This window comes from Schistocerca serialis, chromosome 2 (assembly GCF_023864345.2).
Source record: "Schistocerca serialis cubense isolate TAMUIC-IGC-003099 chromosome 2, iqSchSeri2.2, whole genome shotgun sequence".
Taxonomy (NCBI): Eukaryota; Metazoa; Arthropoda; class Insecta; order Orthoptera; family Acrididae; genus Schistocerca; species Schistocerca serialis.
The window spans coordinates 406,403,116-406,424,060 of NC_064639.1; the positions used below are offsets into that span (position 1 = coordinate 406,403,116).

At 40.4% G+C, this 20,945-nt stretch overlaps 1 protein-coding gene across 2 annotated transcripts in view; it reads left to right on the forward strand.

The window, feature by feature from the left end:
* Positions 1 to 1,536, forward strand: part of LOC126457242 (cytohesin-1) — a 210,360-nt gene extending 208,824 nt beyond the window's left edge. The window contains exon 9 of one of the 2 annotated variants that reach the window (XM_050093390.1): positions 52 to 1,536. In XM_050093390.1, the coding sequence (XP_049949347.1) occupies positions 52 to 76 (25 nt within the window). In that variant the 3' untranslated portion in view covers positions 77 to 1,536. The remainder of the gene's footprint in view (positions 1 to 51) is intronic. The other variant, XM_050093389.1, reaches the window with a different exon arrangement.
* Positions 1,537 to 20,945: the final 19,409 nt, after the last annotated feature.

Consider the following 20,945-nt stretch of genomic DNA (forward strand, 5'->3'; position numbering starts at 1 on the left):
ATAAAACAAAAAAATTTGAATAAATAAAGCAAAACCTTATTCCCAACATAGGAAAAGCATCAGCCACAATACATGAAGTGGCGGCCAGCAGTGAGTCACGAGTGTTTGTTTCTGCTATAGGCAAAGCATCAGCCATAATCCGTTCTACGATATGTTGGCAGCTCGCAAGAAGAAAGCGCAGAAGACAAGTGCTCACCACCACTTGAAGAGCTAAGACATTTATAGTGTAACATATATTACGGTATTACTCTAGAGCTGTCACAGCTCCAAGTGTGTTACAGCACTGCACCATACTGGTGCAAGCTGTACATTATGTATAGGGCTTGTACTGGAGGTGCAGTTTGAAACACAGCATACAACCAAAGAAATGTGATTTAAAGTGCACTTGACTGTGGTATCTTCTGAGCAGCTCTATCCTAATTTCTTTTGCTTTTTCTCTCCTTAATAATCCATCTAGGATTTTCACCCAAGGAAATGGCAGCCTTGAACTAATGTTCAAGAAGAGTGGTAATGTTAAATACTGAATGTACTGTTTAAATATGTTTTCCCAAAAAATGGTCATAGCATGACTGAATGATAAATTGTATTTTTTATATAGTTGTTAAAGCTTCAACTGTTCAAACATTGCAGCAGCTTAAGATAGAAAACTGGAAGGGTGAGAGAAATAAACAATGCAGTGAATGTGCTATACCAGTCATTGTTTGTAATATTTGAAAATTTGTTATGATTTGAGAGCTCTGAAATGCTGGACAATATTACAAAACCATTTTATGGCACTGGAAGTACTAATGGTCAAAGTGGCTGGTGCTAAGAATCTCAGCAGAAGGAAGACTCGTGCATTCGACATACTCAAATAAGTTTGTATTTTGTCCTGTGCTGCATGAAAGTGTGATATGTGTCTATGTATTATGTGCTTTCCATATCTTGAATGGTTCCAACTGAAATTTCTCTCAGTAAACCAAAGAAACTGTCATCTGACCAATATTTGAGACAGTGAAAGCTGGAAGTATTTTATAGAATGGGAGAACTTCAGTTATTTTTGCATCAGTCTCTCTTCGTAAATGTGATTTTTTTATAAAAGTGTTTGTAAATGGTATTGCTACTTCATTTTGTGTTACTATAGACAGTTTCAAATGGTATGTAATTTATAATGTTCACTCATCTCATTGTAATTCACAATTTTTATAAAAAAAAGTTAGATTTTTATACTAGAAGTGTGCTGGGATGTTGTAACCAGGATGGAGTAATGTGTATGGAAATAACGAAGTATTAATATTGCAGTGTGTGTGACTTTATTTTTGTACATTATGTTTATTTCTTTGATATATTTATGATACAGTTGCTTTTGTCAGTTCCCTCATGTTGACCAGAATTATTTTTATTTGTAATATATTGTGTATATGTATTTAAGGATTTGTACAAGTAGTTAATACAGTCATGTTCATTATTTATCTGTTAAAATAAAGTTTGACCTGATTTGACTGGAAATTATGTAAATACTTTTTCACAGCCACTGTGAAATTCTGTTGTCTCCAGTATTTATTTTATTGAAATAAGATTGTAACAATAATAAACATTTTGTACATTTAAGTACAAATTGTTCTGATTTATGGTGCTAATTCCTGAGTGTTCCTTTCCTTTGTGAATACAATGGTGGTCCTGATTATGAATTATTCATGCTGTGTACGTCTAAGGTTGCTGGCATTGGAGGCATTCACCTATATGGAAATCACAGTTCATGTTTAATTTAATAGAAAGTTCAGAAGCATGACAGAAAATTAATTTTTTGTAAAAATTACTGTCATGCCATAATTAGTGTAGTTTCATGCAGTCTCAATACTAGTTGATCCTTTACAAGTCCCCATCATCTGAGCATAAATCCTTGTAACCTACCTCCACTTGAACCTGATTACTATGGTGAAGCATTTGTCTCCTCCTAGAATTTTTACAATTCACACTTTCCTTTGTTATCAAACTGACGATACTGCGATGTCTTAGGATGTGTCTTATCAACCAATCTGTCAGATTGTGCCATAAATTTCTTCTTTTCCCCATTTAAGTAAATCTTCATTAGCTACTCAATCCTTCATTCCAATAACAACACATTTCTAAAGCTTAAAATCTCCTCTTGTCTGAATTTTTTTATGGACTACATTTCATAACGCTTAAACATACGTTAAATGTTAACAAATTACTCTTCTTCAGTTGCTCCTGAAGGTTTGCATTTTATGCCCTCCCTACTTCATATTCAGTTATCTTACTTTCCAAATAGCAAAACTTATCTACCATTTTTAGTATATCATTTGCTGCTCTAATTCCTTCCATGTTGTCAGATTTATTAAAAGTATATTTCGTTGTCCTTTCTTTACTTTGGTTGATGTTAATCTTAAATCATCTTTCTAAGACAATATCCATTCTATTGAAGTGATCTTCCTAATCCTTTCTCATATCTAACATAAGTACTATGTGTTTGACAAAATTCAATTTCTATTTCTTCTCCTTAAGCTTTCTCACTCTGAACTTCTCTGCAATTCATATTACTGCTTGCTCAATAAAGAGATTAAGATGGTTATTTTATACAACCCTTTCTCACTCCCTTCCCAGCTACTGCCTCTTTTCATGTGCTTCAACTCTTAAAATCGTAAAAGTTGATAACCTCTCACCACCTGGAATCTATCCCTGCTGCATTCAAAGTTTCAAACGGTATATTCCAGTTGATAGTGTCAAAAGCTTTCTCAAAATTTAAAGTTTTTAGAAATTTTACAGATTTAGCAGAACTCATTTTAATTTTACAGCGAAATATTAGTTTTACAGTTTTACCAATCTTGACAAATGCCCTGGGTACTAGTATCCATTACATGTTCTTCCTTTCTGCAATCTGATATAGATTTAATACACCTGTCTGTATGGTAGGTAGGAGAGAATGTGTGTGTGGTTAGTGGAGATTTTTTCTTTCCTCTATCCTGCCCATTGTCTTTGTATGCAGTTGGTCAAATATAATTTTTTTGTTGTGAATTATGGATACAATGACTAAAAAAGTTAATAGTGTAGGGCACCCAATGTGATGACAGTTGTTTAAAAACTATTAATTGCCAGTCTTGACTGTGGGATGTTTGTTTCTCAAAATAGAAACAAATTTAAAGTGTAAATACTTTAGGCTGTTACTGAGAGATTAAAAAAGGTGCAGTGTTCCAGTAGCATTTACTGCTGGTGTACACATGTTTTTAAAGAAACTGCTTTGAATATAGTGGTGGTGAATAAAGGCCCCTTACACAGGGACACTGAATACATTTTGAAACAAGGGCCAGCGATTGGCAACTACAAAAGTGGAGAGGCATAAACTGTACACCAGACAATTCTATACAGTGTGATACATAATATTCAACTTTGATAGTTATTATGTTGGCCTGTTCTTTTCTGACCAGACTCAAATTTTGATAAGACTTTTTTTCACTGAAAAATGATCACAGTATGTTCCCAGAATGTTACATCTATTTGTAACCATTGACTTGTAGATGTAGACTGCAGACCTGAAAGCTTTATATTAGTTTTGCTTACAAAGGATATAAACAAGATCATTGTGGAGTGTAATTTTTTTTTTTTTTTTAATGAGGGTACCACAGATTTGATTGAATAGTTTCATGTGAATATTGTAGACTGCAGCAGACATTAATCAGACCATGCAGTTGTAGTGCAGAAGCACTTCCACCTGTGGCAATGGTGGTGGCACACACATCTACATCTACTCTTTGGTAAGCCACCTAAGACTGAACTGACAATTTGTAGTAGTGCAGTCATTTCCTCCTCTCCTCTTTCTTGGATAACATACTGGAAGACTGACAGTCATGTGTCAGTAATCAATATCAGCTGAAATTTCTTCGAATTTTACTATGGCAGCTTTTGTGGGAAGAAGTAATATCTTGCTTCTCTCTTTTTGAAACATGCGCTTAGAATTTTAACAGTAGGTATCATCTGTGACAAGAGTTGGACAGTCTCTGTGATGCACACACCACTATTAAATGGTGCGCTGTTTCTCTGGGTATATTTTCTTCTCTTTAATCCTAGTAGGTAAGTCACACTGCAAAGTAATGTTAAAGAATAGGATGAATGAGGGTTTTTAAAATGTGTCCATATTGGATGAATTAAGCTTCCTTAGGAGTCTCAAAATTGATCTATCCAGTATTTACCTTTACTGTAACTGGTTTCAAGTTGTTGGTTACTTTAAATCATTCAGGGCACTTGTTGCTAGGTATTTGAAGACTGTGATTATTTCCAGTGATTGGTTGCCCATAGTGTAATTAAACAATAATGGGCCCATCCTTCTTATGCAAAATACTTTGTCATGGTTCCAACAAAAAGTTGCTCCTCTACAGCTCTTCCCACATTTTTTGCAATGTATTGGCATACTTACCTCCCTATATTTGTCCATCATCCACAACCAATCTTGTGGAGCTTCTGGCATTAGGCACCAGTTCATTCATGAGTTACTTGAAATACTGTAATAAATTTTAGGAATATGTCCCTCCCACACCAAAATAAGAAAGTCCAGATATTTGTATGTAAAAAAATATGCATCGTTTTTAGCTGTAAAAGTTTACATTCAACATCTTTTACATGTACAGGCCAACAGTGTAAGTTTGTGACCTATAATGGAAATTTTGTTGGATAATTGGGTGGTGGTATTGATAACTCAATAGGCTCATGCATTCAACATATTCTTGATGGCAATGTGTTGTACAACGCATTGAAATTTGAGGTTAATGCTTCTTGATCATATCAAGTATGCAGTAATATTAATAAGTTACCTGGTATGTGCTCTGTTTAACCATGGCAGGATTTTGTTTTGAGAACAATGTGATATTTTTATATATGGTTGTACAAATTGTGTTAGCTGTAGGTTGGTTAGCTATATCAGAATGCATTTCCTGGTAGAAAACAGCAGTCATCCAGCCTTCATTGCTATTTATTAATAGGTTGGTGAAACATGATTTGTAGCTCCACAAATAGATGAGGTATCTAAGATTCACCAAGTACATCTGACCAGTGAGAAAATGTTTGGCAGGTTTTCTAAAAAGATATAGGTTCTGGCATATGGCACTTCTCTGTAGCAAATAATACATCACAATGTATCACCTGGTGGTTACTTCATGGGCAGTTTAGGTATCCATTCAATTTGTTTGTATGGTCTTTTTGCCTGCCAATCACTGACCCCTATGGTTTGTTGCACAAATTGCTGACCTGCTTTCATCTTTCTCATTTACACGAGGCAATATTTGGATGAGATGCAATAGCAAGTCTTCACAACACACACAATTATTCAGAAAACACTGCGTATAACAAGCACATGCATGCTGAAGCTCCAGCACAGTTTAGTTGCACAGTTACAGATGCACTGGATGGCCTCTCCCATAGCAGGTAAGTAGGAAAGGACCAGTTCCAAGGCCAGGAGGAGGAGAAAAAAACTGAACAAACTGATTGTTTTAACTAGAAAGTGCTCCAAAACATTACATGGAAGCCTGTAAAACCATTTTATACTAATTGGGGGGGGGGGGGTGTTCATGCAACAATCCATTATCCATCTTTTGACTTCAGAACTTAGTAAAATATTATTTCACTATTAATTAGAAATGTTTGTACTGACCGTTTTTCGTGTGAGGAATCTTTCTCGGTTTCAAAAGCATTTTTGATACATCTTCCATCCTCTTGTCATGAATAGTAACAGCAGCTCTTTGGGGTGTGTCTGAAGCTTTTCTTTTTTTTTACATATTTATTCCAATAACACCTCTCAATCATATTTATTCTGGTGAGTCACTTTCCTTGCCAATGTATTTTTATTTTGATCTTTGTTGTCTTGAAATCGATTATACATAAGAGATTATCTTCAGGTACCTGTTAAGAGTGTTTCATGAATCAAGTGCTGTAAGTACTGTAATTAAAATTTCATTTCGAAGCAGATAGCAGAGGGTGTTTTGACACAAATTATCAAACTGCATGGCAGATGCATTACAGGCTGTCCTCTTGAAGGTACCAGTTACAGTACTTATGACTTCCAGTTCATGGAGCATGCCAAACTAACTTAAGATGGGACAGATTGTTGTGAAATGTATATACGTGAGATAAACATGGAAATTAAATTAAAATACAGCTATAAGGAAACTGTCTTTCATTGAAATAAATAAATATCTGAAAGGCATATGGATATTCGTTCCATAATACTCTCGTATATGATATCTCCCCATTAAGAATAAGTTCTGTTGGCTAAAAGTTTTAAATCTTACTACAAAACTGGTCTCCTTATTCTGTAAGCTCGTGTTACATTTACTATTTGACAGTGTGGATCTGCATCAGACTCCTGGAAGTCAAGGAAAACAGCATTAACGTGTGTTAAATGGCATTTGGCATGGCATAATAAAGCCACACAGGTTTACACTTTTATTATTTAGGTTCCTGTAATAAAGCAGAGTAAGCACTTGCAAGAGTCCACATCTGTCGAACTCCTCTGATGCAGTTGAACTCGTGACAGATTCTTCTCATTTACTTGTTACATTAATTATTAACAACTCGACTGAAGGAGCAACTCAACAACTTGTGGACAAAACACTACTTAATCTTAGCTCTTTAATACACCAACTCACTCTCGTAGAGTTTCACAGACAAGCTCTTAGACAAAGAAGTCTTCATGCCAAGGATATTCTTTTCCATCATATGTTCAGGTCTTTGGTATTTCTTGGAGCAGCATGTGGCACAGATGTCTCTTTGCTGCACTTTTAGGTGATGCCAGGTGCAGCTTCACCAAACTCAGTGCTGCATGAAGTCCAAAAAGAATACCTCAGACAAACCACGTTAACATGTAATCTAAAAAACTACAATCTCAGCAAGGGACAACTGCAATCCTTGAACTGCTCACTAATGCAAAACTTGTCATGCTTGTTCATTTACATGCTACAATACATGATTTTTTCACTTATTACTTACAGAACCACAGATAATTTTGTACCTCACACACTGTGGTAGAATACATAAGAAACAGGTTGTTTAACACCTTCTCTGCAGCATCGGTGCAGGCGCGCAACTCTCCAGTGCTGCCCAGTAACACTCCGAAACGGCAGGTACCGCTTGTAACCGACGCGCCTAAGCACGCCTGAGCTACAGGGTGACGTCAAGACCTTGTAAGATCTATAGGATCATGTTCTATATCGACTTAATGATGACACCTTAGATGCATTACTTCAAATAATCTTCGACTGTATTGTAGTCATGTTTTGAAGTCTGTTTGCTGTCTGACACCTATATGGGTCTCGCAGGCGTCATTCAAATGTTCATTAGCCGCCATTACGAACAATATATGTTCGATAACTGACCACACACAACAGAAGTTTACACGCTATGATGCTAGCTTAGACACTGCAACTAGACTGAATAATCAGACGGTGAGTGCAGCCGCGTCAGCCGCACTGGCTGATGGCTTGTTGTGATGCTTATAAGTGTCAGCCGCAGCGAAAGTGTTAAAGTAAAATGCATTGTTGATGATGACTCTGGGTGAAGTTTACATACACAATCAGATGCAAAGAAAGAAAAAGATATGCACCACTTTTAATAGTCTGAAATGTGAAGCCCTCGTTGAGGAATCCAGCTGGGAGAGAAATGGTGAGTTGATAGTTACACATGGCTGCAAAACATTGTTAACATGAGGTATTTCTCAGTGAACATATTTTAGGCTTTTTAATCACGAAAACCACTGTATTACCAATCATCTTTCTAGTTGCACACTGCATTGTATTGAATTGTTGTAAATAGTAAACCTGTACTAAATTGTAATTTTGTTTTTCACACTGCACCCTTAAATATAAATCGTTTGGTGAGTGTACGGTATGTTCATTTTAACTGAAGATATTTCAGCATCTCAAACTACACATCAGATCAAAAAGGTTATAATTCCAATTTGTTTGTCTAGGAGGGGGACATCCAACGATACCACACTCGACCCCTCACACCATGGTGTTAGGTGCCAGGGAGCAACTTTGAAATCTTCAATGGGGACACCCATTTTGTTAATTGCCAATTATGAATCTACGGCAAAATCTACATATGTTTTGTATGAAACATTTCATTCGTTTTGCCACAGATGGAGGAATGGAAACATGTACACAATCATAATTTGTGAGCTTCTACTCAATGGCTCTTGGAATATCCATATGAGATCCCACATCCATGTTGCGAGGGTAGGATACCCCAGTATTTAATAGCTTCTGATTAGAAACCCCATTTGCAATGTTGTATTCATCCGACATATCAAACAGGAGTCTAAGAGTAGATTGTGGTGGGAAGGTGTATGGGACAGGTCTTGAATCTGGGTTTATTGCCAGTATATGGGAGGTAGTCGAAACCTTGGGTTAGAATGTTATTCAGTCCTAGGTGGGACTGAGTCACCAGAGGAGTGCTCCTTTGGACCGGAGGGAGGGTATGTGGGAGACAATAGGTGACTGGAGAGCGAAGGCATGCGAGATCTATTTCTGTACAAGATAATTTCAGTCTGTGAAGGCCTCAGTGAGACCACTGGCGTATTTGGTGAGGGACTGTTCATCACTACAATTTCCATGGGTGGCTAGACTATATGGAAGGGGCTTCATGGTACAGAATGAGTGGCAGCTGTCAACGTAGAGCGTAGAGTTATTGTTAGTGGTTGATGGGTCTGATAGGGACAGAGGTACTGATATAGCCATCCTTTAGGTGGAGGTCAACATTGATGAAGATGAATTGTTGGGTTGAGGAGGACAAAGTGAAGCGAATAGGGGAGAAGATGACATGGTTCTAAAGGAATATGGGTAGGATGTCCCCACCCTCAGTCCACATCACAATGATGTCATCAATGAATCTGAAACAGATGAGGGGTTTGGGATTCTGGATGGTTAGCAAGGATTCCTCTAGATGGTCTATGAATAGGTTGGCATAGGATGGTGCCAAGTGGGTTCTCATTGCTGTACCACAGATCTGTTTATAGGTAATGTCTTCAAAGGAGAAGTAATTGTGGGTGAGTATATAGGTGGCCATGGTGACAAGGCTGTAGTTTGGAGACAGGCAGGCATTGGGAAAGGTAGGGTTAAATAGTGACAAGGCTATGGGCATTATGGAGGTTAGTGTAAGGGGGGGGGGGGGGAGCATTAACAGTGATGAGCAGGACACCTTGCAGTAAAGAAATATGAACTGTGGAGAGTCAGTGGAGGAAATAAATGTTGTCTTTAAATAGGAGGGTAGTTTACAGGTAACAGGCTGAAGGTGTTGGTCAACAAGAGCAGATTTTCTCTCTGAGGGGGCACAATAGCCAGCCACAATAGAGGCTCCTAGGTAATTGGGTTTATAGGTTTCTGGAAGCATGTAGATTGTAGGGGTGAGGACAGAGATACTTAAGGGAAAGTTTCTTGAATGGGCCTAAGGGTTTGAGGAAGGGCTGGAGATCATCTTGGATTTCTGCAATGGGGCCACTGTGGCAGGGCTTGTAAATGAGCGAATCTGAGAGCTGGCAGTGTCCCTCCGCCAAGTAATCCCTACAGTTCAAAACCACAATGGTTTTGGCCTTCATCAGCAGGTATGGTTATGAGAACAGGATCAGTTATTAGGTGGTGGATTGCAGTTCTTGCTGCAGATGTAAGGTTGGTCTCTGCTTGAGGGATTGGGGGAATCATGGTGAGGTAAGGTTGGAGGTTAAGAAATTCTAAAATGTTAGAAGGGAGTGATTTGGAGGTGGATCACTGTCAGATGGGGGACTGAACTGAGTCATGCACAGTTCAGTATTGGTTTTGGGTTGAGTTGATTGGTATGGTTGGTGGCAAAAAAAGTGTTTCCAATGCAGGGACCGGGGGAAAAAAATGTCTGTAACGTGTCCACCATGATTGAATTTGGGAGTGGGACAAAGGGTAAGGGTTTTGGAGGTCAGGTCATGTCAGTTTCGGGTTGATTCAGATTCTGGATTCTGTGTGGTGCTTGGAGGCAGTTTCTGAGGGAGCGGTAAATGTTGTAGGTCTGGGAGGTAGGGTTTGTCGGTTATGAGGTGATACGGCGAAAGTGTGGAGGCTCTTGTAGAGATGCTGGATAGTGGTAATCCAAGGTGAGAGTAGGAGGTGAACAGGTTGGAGAGCTTTTTGAGGTGGCTTTATGCATGCTGCTGTAGTTCCTGATGGCAAGAGTTTCAGTGTGAGAGATGAGATCAGGAATTTTGGATTGCAGAGCAAAGGAATTACAGCTGGAGAACAGACATTGCAAAGAGATTTTGGCTGATTTACAGTGTTTTGGACAACAAGGTGAGTGAGGGCTATGGACTGATGGAACCTGAATGGATGGAGGTCACTGTGTATGGAGGGGTTGCAGCTGGAGATGTACAGTTTGATGGTCAGGTCATCTGGGGAGATTTCGTGAGCTAGACAACAATGCAGGAGCAGTACTGCTCACGAATTATAACTTGGCAGCCCAGTGGGAAGAAGGAGAACAAAGGTATAGCATTTGCTGCAGGAAGAGGTGGGGTGCGGGGAGAGGGGGGATAATGATCTCCACATTCACATACTGTAAGCATCCAATCCAGTTAACACTAACCCATGTTTTGAGCTTCAGTGAGCTTCTTATAACCAGCTTCCTTTTCCTAACTGTAGTAACAGGTAACCCCTTGATGGGCCAGCAAGTGCATCAATACTCAAACAGTTGCAATGGAAATAGTGCAATCAAACACAGGCAGTAACCGCACAACCCTGCAACAAAGCAGATTTTCAAAGGATTATTTTCAAACCAATTAAAATATTTTCTGATTATCAATTTTATAAACTAACAATCAAAATTGACATTTCTTATGTTGGTGCCCCTTGACATGTGTCCTTCAATGGAATAGATGTCTGATCAAACAAGAGTAGGTGGTAGTGGTCGCAGGAGGAAATTGCATAGGTTTGGTTGGCAGCAGTATACCACCACAGGATGAGTGGTAAGGATAGTGGGTAAGAGTCCTCATTTCAGGACATGATGAGAGGTAGTTGAAACCCTGGGGGAGAATGTGATTCAGGTGCGCCAATCAAATGGTTCAAATGGCTCTGAGTACTTAGGGACTTAACATCTGAGGTCATCAGTCGCCTAGAACTTAGAACTACTTAAACCTAACTAACCCAAGGACATCACACACATCCATGCCCGAGGCAGGATTTGAACCTGCGACCGTAGCGGTCGCGCGGATCCAGACTGAAGCGCCTAGAACCACTTGGCCACCGCGGCCAGTGGTGCTTCAGTCCTGAGTGGTATTGAGTCAGGAGAGAAGTGCTCCTTTGTGGACAGGCGGTGGGTATGTGGGAAGTGGTAGGTGACTGGAGAGACAAGGCATGGGATATCTGTTTCTGTGCAAGGTTGGGAGGGTAATTTTGGTCTGTGTAGGCCTCAGTAAAGGCGTTGGTATATTTGGCAAGGGACTGCTCATCACTACAGATGCCAAGTTGGCACACACTGGCTGCAGCTGACTTTTGATTTGAGAGAGAGCTGTTCTGCGCCGAAGCAGATGTAAGTAAGTTCCAGCCACTGGGTGCCTCAGTATCATGCAGGCAGTCCACAGACACATGTACATTGTGCACATACTACCTTAGGAGAAATGAAACAATAATATTAGGAAACTTAGATTCACTGCATGATAACAGGAGTAATGCTGATTTGCTGCTACAAAATGCTGGTAGAATGTTTTCCCTTGATTGGTGTTGCTATGGGCAAACAATGTTAAATTTGTGATAACACTGAACAGTAACTGATCACTCAATAATACACTGTCACTTGTCTGCAGTCGTGGCTCCCACTTATTTCATCACTTACAACACAGTTCCTGTAATCTCATGTTAACTGCATCATCAGGCCACTTGGGACAAAGAATTTAAAAACCAACTACTGCTTATGCCACCAAATAGAATTGTACAGAGGCTAACATCTGCAGCTGGTTGATGGGCACAGAAGCAATAAGGTTGCAAAGCATGTGGTAAAAAATAGAGCCATTCTTTTGTCATTGTGATTAGATTTCATTAGCTACAAATTTTACGCCATGTATGGGTGCTCCCATATAACCATTTGGTCTAGTATCAGATTACTTATCAAGATAGCAAAGATGCTTTTCAACAACATAGTTTAACCCTCTCATCATGTGCACACATACAGAGGGTAACTGTTCACATCTGTCAAGTGCAAGTAGCGTAAAAGAGGGTGAAGTCGACCAAATTTTATGATTTTTTTATTGATTTTGAGGTTATGTTACAAAGTCAATGGATTAGAAATTTAATATTGTATTACAGTATTCTTTCTTTATCATGTGCCTTAAAGAAAAACAGAATTGCTGTTTTCAAAGAGTGTAATTTGTTTCTTTAAATGTGATCGAAGTTATCCGCCTAAGTAGGGTAAAGTCAATCACAGATTAAATTTAATAGGAGATAGACTTTAGAATATTATAAAAGTAAAGTCAATCAGTAAAATTTAAAAAAGTGAATAAATATATTATTTATCTATATTTTATAAGTTTCATTATATTAATTATTTAATTGAAGTAACGGCAGAAAAAGAATATTTGAATGTTTATTTTAATACAGAGAACACTGATACAACTATTATTCATATAGTTAATGTGAAGTTAGCATGTGTTGTCATTAATAAAATGAACAAAAAAATGTTAGTTGCTAATACTTTACACAATATACAAACAATGACTGTTAATGTAAATTAAATGAACGTGAAAATTTTTTTATTCAACATCTTTTACATTAGTCTTAGAAATTACAATGAAATGAACACCCTTAGCTGCTTACAGGCAGCACATGTCAACAGGAACAGATGAAAATGTGTGCCCCAACCGGGACTCGAACCCTGGATCTCTTGCTTACATGGTAGACGCTCTATCCATCTGAGCCACCGAGGACACAGAGGATAGTGTGACTGCAGGGATTTATTTCCGGCACCCCTCCCTCAAAACCCACATTCTCAACGTATTGTCCCTCTAACGAGCTGCATGATCACCGATGGTGTCTGTTCTTTCGGACATGTCCGAAATACAGATACCATCTTAGAGAGTGTGTGTGTGTGTGTGTGTGTGTGTGTGTGTGTGTGTGTGTCTATATATATAAAAACAAAGATGATGTGACGAAAGCGCTGGCAGGTCGATAGACACACAAACAAACACAAACATACACACAAAATTCAAGCTTTCGCAACAAACTGTTGCCTCATCAGGAAAGAGGGAAGGAGAGGGAAAGACGAAAGGATGTGGGTTTTAAGGGAGAGGGTAAGGAGTCATTCCAATCCCGGGAGCGGAAAGACTTACATTACGGGGAAAAAAGGACGGGTATACACTCGCACACACACGCATATCCATCCACACATATACAGACACAAGCAGACATATTTAAAGACAAAGAGTTTGGGCAGAGATGTCAGTCGAGGCGGAAGTGCAGAGGCAAAGATGTTGTTGAATGACAGGTGAGGTATGAGTGGCGGCAACTTGAAATTAGCGGAGATTGAGGCTTGGTGGGTAACGGGAAGAGAGGATATATTGAAGAGCAAGTTCCCATCTCTGGAGTTCGGATAGGTTGGTGTTGGTGGGAAGTATCCAGATAACCCGGACGGTGTAGCACTGTGCCAAGATGTGCTGGCCGTGCACCAAGGCATGTTTAGCCACAGGGTGATCCTCATTACCAACAAACACTGTCTGCCTGTGTCCATTCATGCGAATGGACAGTTTGTTGCTGGTCATTCCCACATAGAATGCATCACAGTGTAGGCAGGTCAGTTGGTAAATCACGTGGGTGCTTTCACACGTGGCTCTGCCTTTGATCGTGTACACCTTCCGGGTTACAGGACTGGAGTAGGTGGTGGTGGGAGGGTGCATGGGACAGGTTTTACACCGGGGGCGGTTACAAGGATAGGAGCCAGAGGGTAGGGAAGGTGGTTTGGGGATTTCATAGGGATGAACTAACAGGTTACGAAGGTTAGGTGGACGGCGGAAAGACACTCTTGGTGGAGTGGGGAGGATTTCATGAAGGATGGATCTCATTTCAGGGCAGGATGTGAGGAAGTCGTATCCCTGCTGGAGAGCCACATTCAGAGTATGGTCCAGTCCCGGAAAGTATCCTGTCACAAGTGGGGCACTGTTGTGGTTCTTCTGTGGGAGGTTCTGGGTTTGAGGGGATGAGGAAGTGGCTCTGGTTATTTGCTTGTGTACCAGGTCGGGAGGGTAGTTACAGGATGCGAAAGCTGTTGTCAGGTTGTTGGTGTAATGGTTCAGGGATTCCGGACTGGAGCAGATTTGTTTGCCACGAAGACCTAGGCTGTAGGGAAGGGACCGTTTGATGTGGAATGGGTGGCAGCTGTCATAATGCAGGTACAATGAGGATCACCCTGTGGCTAAACATGCCTTGGTGCACGGCCAGCACATCTTGGCACAGTGCTACACCGTCCAGGTTATCTGGATACTTCCCACCAACACCAACCTATCCGAACTCCGGAGATGGGAACTTGCTCTTCAATATAACCTCTCTTCCCATTACCCACCAGGCCTCAATCTCTGCTAATTTCAAGTTGCCGCCACTCATACCTCACCTGTCATTCAACAACATCTTTGCCTCTGCACTTCCGCCTCAACTGACATCTCTGCCCAAACTCTTTGTCTTTAAATATGTCTGCTTGTGTCTGTATATGTGTGGATGGATATGCGTGTGTGTGTGAGTGTATACCCATCCTTTTTTCCCCCTAAGGTAAGTCTTTCCGCTCCCGGGATTGGAATGACTCCTTACTCTCTCCCTTAAAACCCACATCCTCTCGTCTTTCCCTCTTTCCTGATGAGGCAACAGTTTGTTGCGAAAGCTTGAATTTTGTGTGTATGTTTGTGTGTCTATCGACCTACCAGCGCTTTCGTTTGGTAAGTCACATAGACACCATCGGTGATCATGCAGCTCGTTAGAGGGACAATACGTTGAGAATGTGGGTTTCGCAGGAAGCGTGCCAGAGATAAATCCCTGCAGTCGCACTATCCTCTGTGTCCTCAGTGGCTCAGATGGATAGAGCGTCTGCCATGTAAGTAGGAGATCCCGGGTTTGAGTCCCAGGTTGGGGCACACATTTTCATCTGTTCTCGTTGACGTATGTCAACGCCTGTAAGCAGCTAAGGGTGTTCATTTCATTCTAAGGAGCTGCATGATCACCAATGGTGTCTGTTCTTTCGGGCATGTCCGAAAGAACAGATATCATCTTAGTATATAATCTTAGAAATTAATTCAACTCTTCCTCGTCTTACGTCCCTAGCTACCAGTCGTAACACTATCACTTGGGTTGACAGTTGTATCAATTGACATGAGGTAGACAAAATATGTTCCCTTAGGAGTGACCTCCTCCTTCAGAAACCTCATCGTGATTTCATTTCCTGTGCCAATGTAAGATTTATTTCAGTCTCTCCTTTTTTGTTTTTAATGTGACCAAAACCAAAATACCAACCTTGTACATATATTTGTTTTGTGGTTCTTGACTTCCTTCCGCATCACTGGAATCTTGACTTTTGCTTCCTTCATCTGTTGCCTCTGAAAACTGTTTATCACCAGGTTCCAACCACAGAGGCCTCCCAATTCTTCCATCTTTTCTGTTTTCGACATCAAAACCTTAGACATCTTTTCCTGGAACAACATTTAATCCCTCTTTTTTTTCGGCTCCTCTTCAGATGATCAGTAAAGATTCCTAATCAGGAAGAGTCTGCAGAGCTTTCCTTTCCCTCATCACCAGGAATTTTACTTAACACCTTGTCTGGATTGAAGGGTACTATACCAGAGCCACGAAATCCAGACTTCACATTTTCTTGAGTTCTGGTATCAACTTCATCAAAGGCTGATTTCAGCATGCGAGGGAACGTGTTCTTTGGCAGTGTCCTTCTGTTCTTCTTCCAAGTGTTCAAAGCTTTCTGCTATGCAGTCTTCAAAGGGAAAAAAAGGCAACATAAAGGGGTTGGCAAATACGTTTTGTGTTTGGCAGAAGTAGCACAAAACTTGTGTAGTTTCCTTCGCAGGATCCTACGTCAATGGACATGTGGCTTCATAAGTTATCACTAGAGACTGGATTATATGCATCATAAAAACATTAAAATATGCATGCAAATGTGCATGAAAAATGCTTAAAATGCATGAAAAGTGTCGAAATATGCAAGATCAAGTAATTAAAAAAAAAAAAAAAAACATAGTAGTTACTGCGTGCATTATATCTCAAAGTCAAACATGGCATATCAATTACGAGGAAGAACATTGGCCACATGAAAAATCAGTATATTTACAATGCTGATATCATTTTCTGAATACTTTCTGGCAGAGGTTAGGAAGGGGGTCCTTCTGGGGTTATTTTCTAAAAATTTGCAACATGGGGGACGCATACCGTGTTTCAACAATTGCTCCTTCTTTGCTATTGCTGAGAGACATCACACGCAGAGGGGCACACTCAAAAACTCCATAATATTTTATTTAAAAAACATACAACTGTCAATTTTTTTGAACAGGAATAACTTTTAATTAATACTATTGGACCAAAGCAACATTTACAATTTATTTTACATTTTTCTACTATTGTAAACATAAACAACCAAGTACTGTTCCAAATGTTTGGTAGTAAGATTATGTCTTTGATCACTCAAAACATTTTTATAAACAGAAAAGGACCATACTACATCAACTGAGGTAAGTTGGCAGTATTCGAATTTGGGTGCTATGTTAGCACTTATTGTTTCTGGTAAAAGTTCACCTGTCCCATTAATAAAACTTTGGCGTGCAGTGTAGCTGTTTTACTAACGGCGTGGCAGAATTGCAGGACCTAATTCATTTACACTGCGACTGAAGTGGTAACCCCATCGTGATATCAACATGCAACCTCCTGACTGTAGTCGCAGTGTTAATGGATTAGGTCCTGCTGTGCCGTTAGTAAAACAGCTACACTGCACGCCAAAATGCCTGCTAGATTGCCGTTCTCCCATCAGCCGACAGCACATCGAAGGGGCATTTTGCTGCACAGTATAGCTGTTAGTGAGCATTTTAGCACATAGTATAGCTAGCTGTTTTACTAAAAGCATGGCACAGTTGCAGGACCTAATTCATTTACACTGCAGCTAAAAAACTATCAGTCTGGCACAAGGATTCAAAGGCTGGGTTATTGTTTGAGGTGTTTCCAATTTTTTTTTTTAAGTTTTCTTGGGAATACTCTGGTGATGAGTTCACTAGAATAATTTTATTCATTAACTGAATAGATTCATTCAACACCAAACTTTGCGTTTCAAGCTTTTTAATACTTGCAGGTATATGAGAAAAATGATTGCTAATCAGAGCAATGTCTTTTTTATACTGGAATCATTAAAAGCTTTCTTGCACTGGCAAACTACCAAAGCCTCTGCACTACTGAAGTTGTTTACTATCCCTCTAATGGTGTCAAAATGTTCATTGTAAAAACAACACAGCTTCACCCCACATACCCCAACGAGTTACCTCTGGTTCAGGAGGTAAAGGCACATTATGTAGTGCCCCCAGAATTTTAAGAAAGTCTGGAGACACTTGTGTTCCAGCCGTTTTGAACACGCATTATTTTAAAGCAGGGTGTAAGGATGAGCATGGGATACTGCACCCATTTATTGTTTGTGCAGGCGAAACGGGAAGGGAGATAATTCATCGGCGCTGGCAAGTGTTCAGCGCGACCTGCCAAGAATAAACACATACGGCCCAGAAGCTCCGTGGCCGGCTGCAAAGAGTAATGTAGCTTTGTATTGTTGAAAAACAAATGGAGTGACTCGAGATAGTGACTGTTTTAGTAGACGTTGAACTGCTGTTGAGAGTACGTGGACTGGACATGGATAGTCAGCCACGATAAAAGCTTATGTATTAATTGTGTTCAAAAATGTGTAATTAACTGATCTTGGATGCCCGGTAATGTGTGGGCTTACGTCATAAAGTTAAGTTGTTTTTTTTTGTACAAAGTGGAAATAAATATGTTCTGGTGCATTGAATGATATTCCACGAGTAGTGCATTTTTAAATAAGGAGAGAGAGAGAGAGAGAGAGAGAGAGAGAGAGAGAGAGAGAGAGAGAAAATTTCCCCTTCCTAGCAGTGAAATCTTCCGAGAAGTGTCCAGTGCTAGCAGAAGACATCGGCGCTGCAAGAAAGCAGAACCAGCATTCTTCAACAAGTACGTACACGAAAATGCTTAAGCTGTATAGAGGGAGCTTAACATTACACCGGGCCACCGCACTATCCCTCTAATGGTGTCAAAATGTTCATTGTTAAAACAACACAGCTTCAATCCATGTACCCAGAGTTACCACTGCTTCAGGAGGTTAAGGCACATTTGGTAGTTGTGTAGGTCTTGATGCAAGCAGGAGCCTTTAGGAACACTTTCTTTGTGGATGAAATCAGTTTATTTACATTCACAAATGTGGAATGTTCTTCTTCAGCAAGGCAATGTACTCCATGAGCAAAGCATGTCACATAAGTCAAATTGAGATAAAATACTCGGGAGAGCTTTTCCTGCTTTGACCATGTATCTGAAATAAACACAAACTCCCCTTCATCTTCAGAAGATTCTGGAAATATTTTTCTAATGCTCTCATTCACAAATACAGCCATCGTAGAACGATTTACTTTTTCGAATTCTTTGCAGGCCACTAAAGAGGAAAAAGAAGGCTCTTCTTTTAAAGCATCAATGATTAAATTTGCAATGTAACAGCCACAAGTGCCTGTAGTTTTGTCAACTGAAAGCCAGATAATGCTGTCCATGAGTTCATTGCGTATTTCTTCCAGAACATTTATGTAAATTGTCAGTATGTAACTTTTAAGCAATGTTGATTCATCTGGCATATTTTGATTTAAGCAATATCTCAGCAGGAAGTCTTTGAGGATAAGGTTTGTAAGTTTGTGAAGAGGAATATTGCTTGCAATGAACACTTCACATAGATCTGTGTTAAACCAAATTTTTTTTAGTTACCTTTGGGCAAATCCCTGTACTGCAACTTGCTGTTGTCATGGTCCTTTCTTCTGCATCACTGTGATAGAAGACTTGTCTTGACATGCTGGTCTATTTGAAACTTTTTTTGCACGAAACGTTTTTCTCAAAAACAATTCTGTCGTGTAAATGTTCCAAAATGGTCAGCTATCCATAAAACGATATTTCTTTTTTAGGGCAGCATGGTGCACAACATGTTCAACTGTGTGCAAGTAAAAAGAAAGCTAAACTGAAACAATGGATGTGGGACTAAAAGCTTACATAGATTAATTAAATTGTTGCCAATGAGTACAGTATGACAGTGGAGATATTAACCAAGGGCACGGGCATAGGAGCATTGACTCTGTCTGCCTGTTCCTGTTGCTCTTCTGGTATGATTTCACTAGGCAGTGGCCTCTCGGTTAGCAACTGCACACAATTCTAGGTCACAATCAAAACTAGATGGTACTAGAGACCACCCATGTAAATTTTTAAAATACAGTGAGTCTGAAAAAGAACTCCCTAGCTTAATGTGTCCTAGAATCTGTACAAAGTGACATCCACTGTTCTAGTTTCTGGTGTTTGATTCATCAACTCTCCAACTTTGGTTCCCCTGCAGTTGGCAGGTCTGCTTGATCTTGAGACAGCACCAGTGCTGTTTTATTTTCCTTTGTTCCCTCATTTCAGTCCAGGCATGGCATGGCATGTGTGCAGTGGAGAGCAACTCAACAACAATGTGTACTCTGCAACGGAAAGCGCAGTGTTTTATTTGGCTTGTGAAAACTGAGTCAGTTATAACAGCGCAACATAATTTTAGATGTCAGTATGGTGGTGAACCACCTACAGCGAAAACTATCCATCATTGGCTTAAGTCTTTCAAGGAAACCAGTAGTGTTTTAAAAGAAAAATCACCAGGTAGACCAATAACTTCTGAAGATGTTGAACAGATCTGTGGTTTCGTGTGTTTGGAGCCCGAAGAAGTCATTGGCCAGACCTAGTCACTCAATTGAAGGTTAGGCATGCACAACTACTCGCCAGTTGCGTTGCACACATTCATAGTTCTTCTGAGCATCCGAATTGCCGTCTCCTTTTCCCATCCATGGCGGTTCATATCCCACATTAGAGGCCCAGGTCAGGGCTTAAGATTGTGGTTCGCATCCAATCTCTTCTGTCTGAAGATCTCAAGCCCTGACCTGGGCCTCCGATGTGGGATATGAACCGCCATGGATGGGAAAAGAAGACGGCAATTTGGATGCTCTGAAGAACTATGAATGTGTCCAATGTAACTGGCGAGTAGTTGTGCATGCCTACCTTCAATTGAGGGACCTTGGCCTCCAACGGGACGCTGGTCACTGAACTCATCCTAAAAGCTCCTGTTGCCAGTCGAACGCCACAGTGGTGCACTGGTTCGAGTAAATGCAACGCTGCGGGCACCGCCGAACCACAAACCAGACTCCCATAGTCAAGGCGGGATTGAACAAGGGCTCTGCTGAGCTGCAGCAGCTTAGAGAAATCTGCACTCCCATTGGTGTTGCTCAGGCAGCAGAGGGCATTGAGTTACTGCCAGCACTTCCGTTTCAGCTGACGAAGATGAGGAAGCCATGTCAATCGGGCGTCTAAGACCAGTCCCAAGAATAGATATGTCTCCACTTCAGTGAGTGGTACGTAATTAAGGTAAAGTTCTGGTTCCGATGAATGGTACAACGCCGACAGAAGGGCATGACACACAACTTCGTGCCTGAAAACTCGAAGCTGTGGGCTAGAGCCCATGACAGCACCTTGTGGATGGCTCCCTGTAGGCACCGCTTGGCAACAGGAGCACTGGAGGAGCGGTATAAAATACAGAAGTCATCTGCATAGAGAGAAGGTGAGATGGACGGCCCGACAGCTGCTGCTAGGCCGTTAATGGCCAATAGAAATAGAGATACACTCAATACAGAACCCTGTGGGACCCCA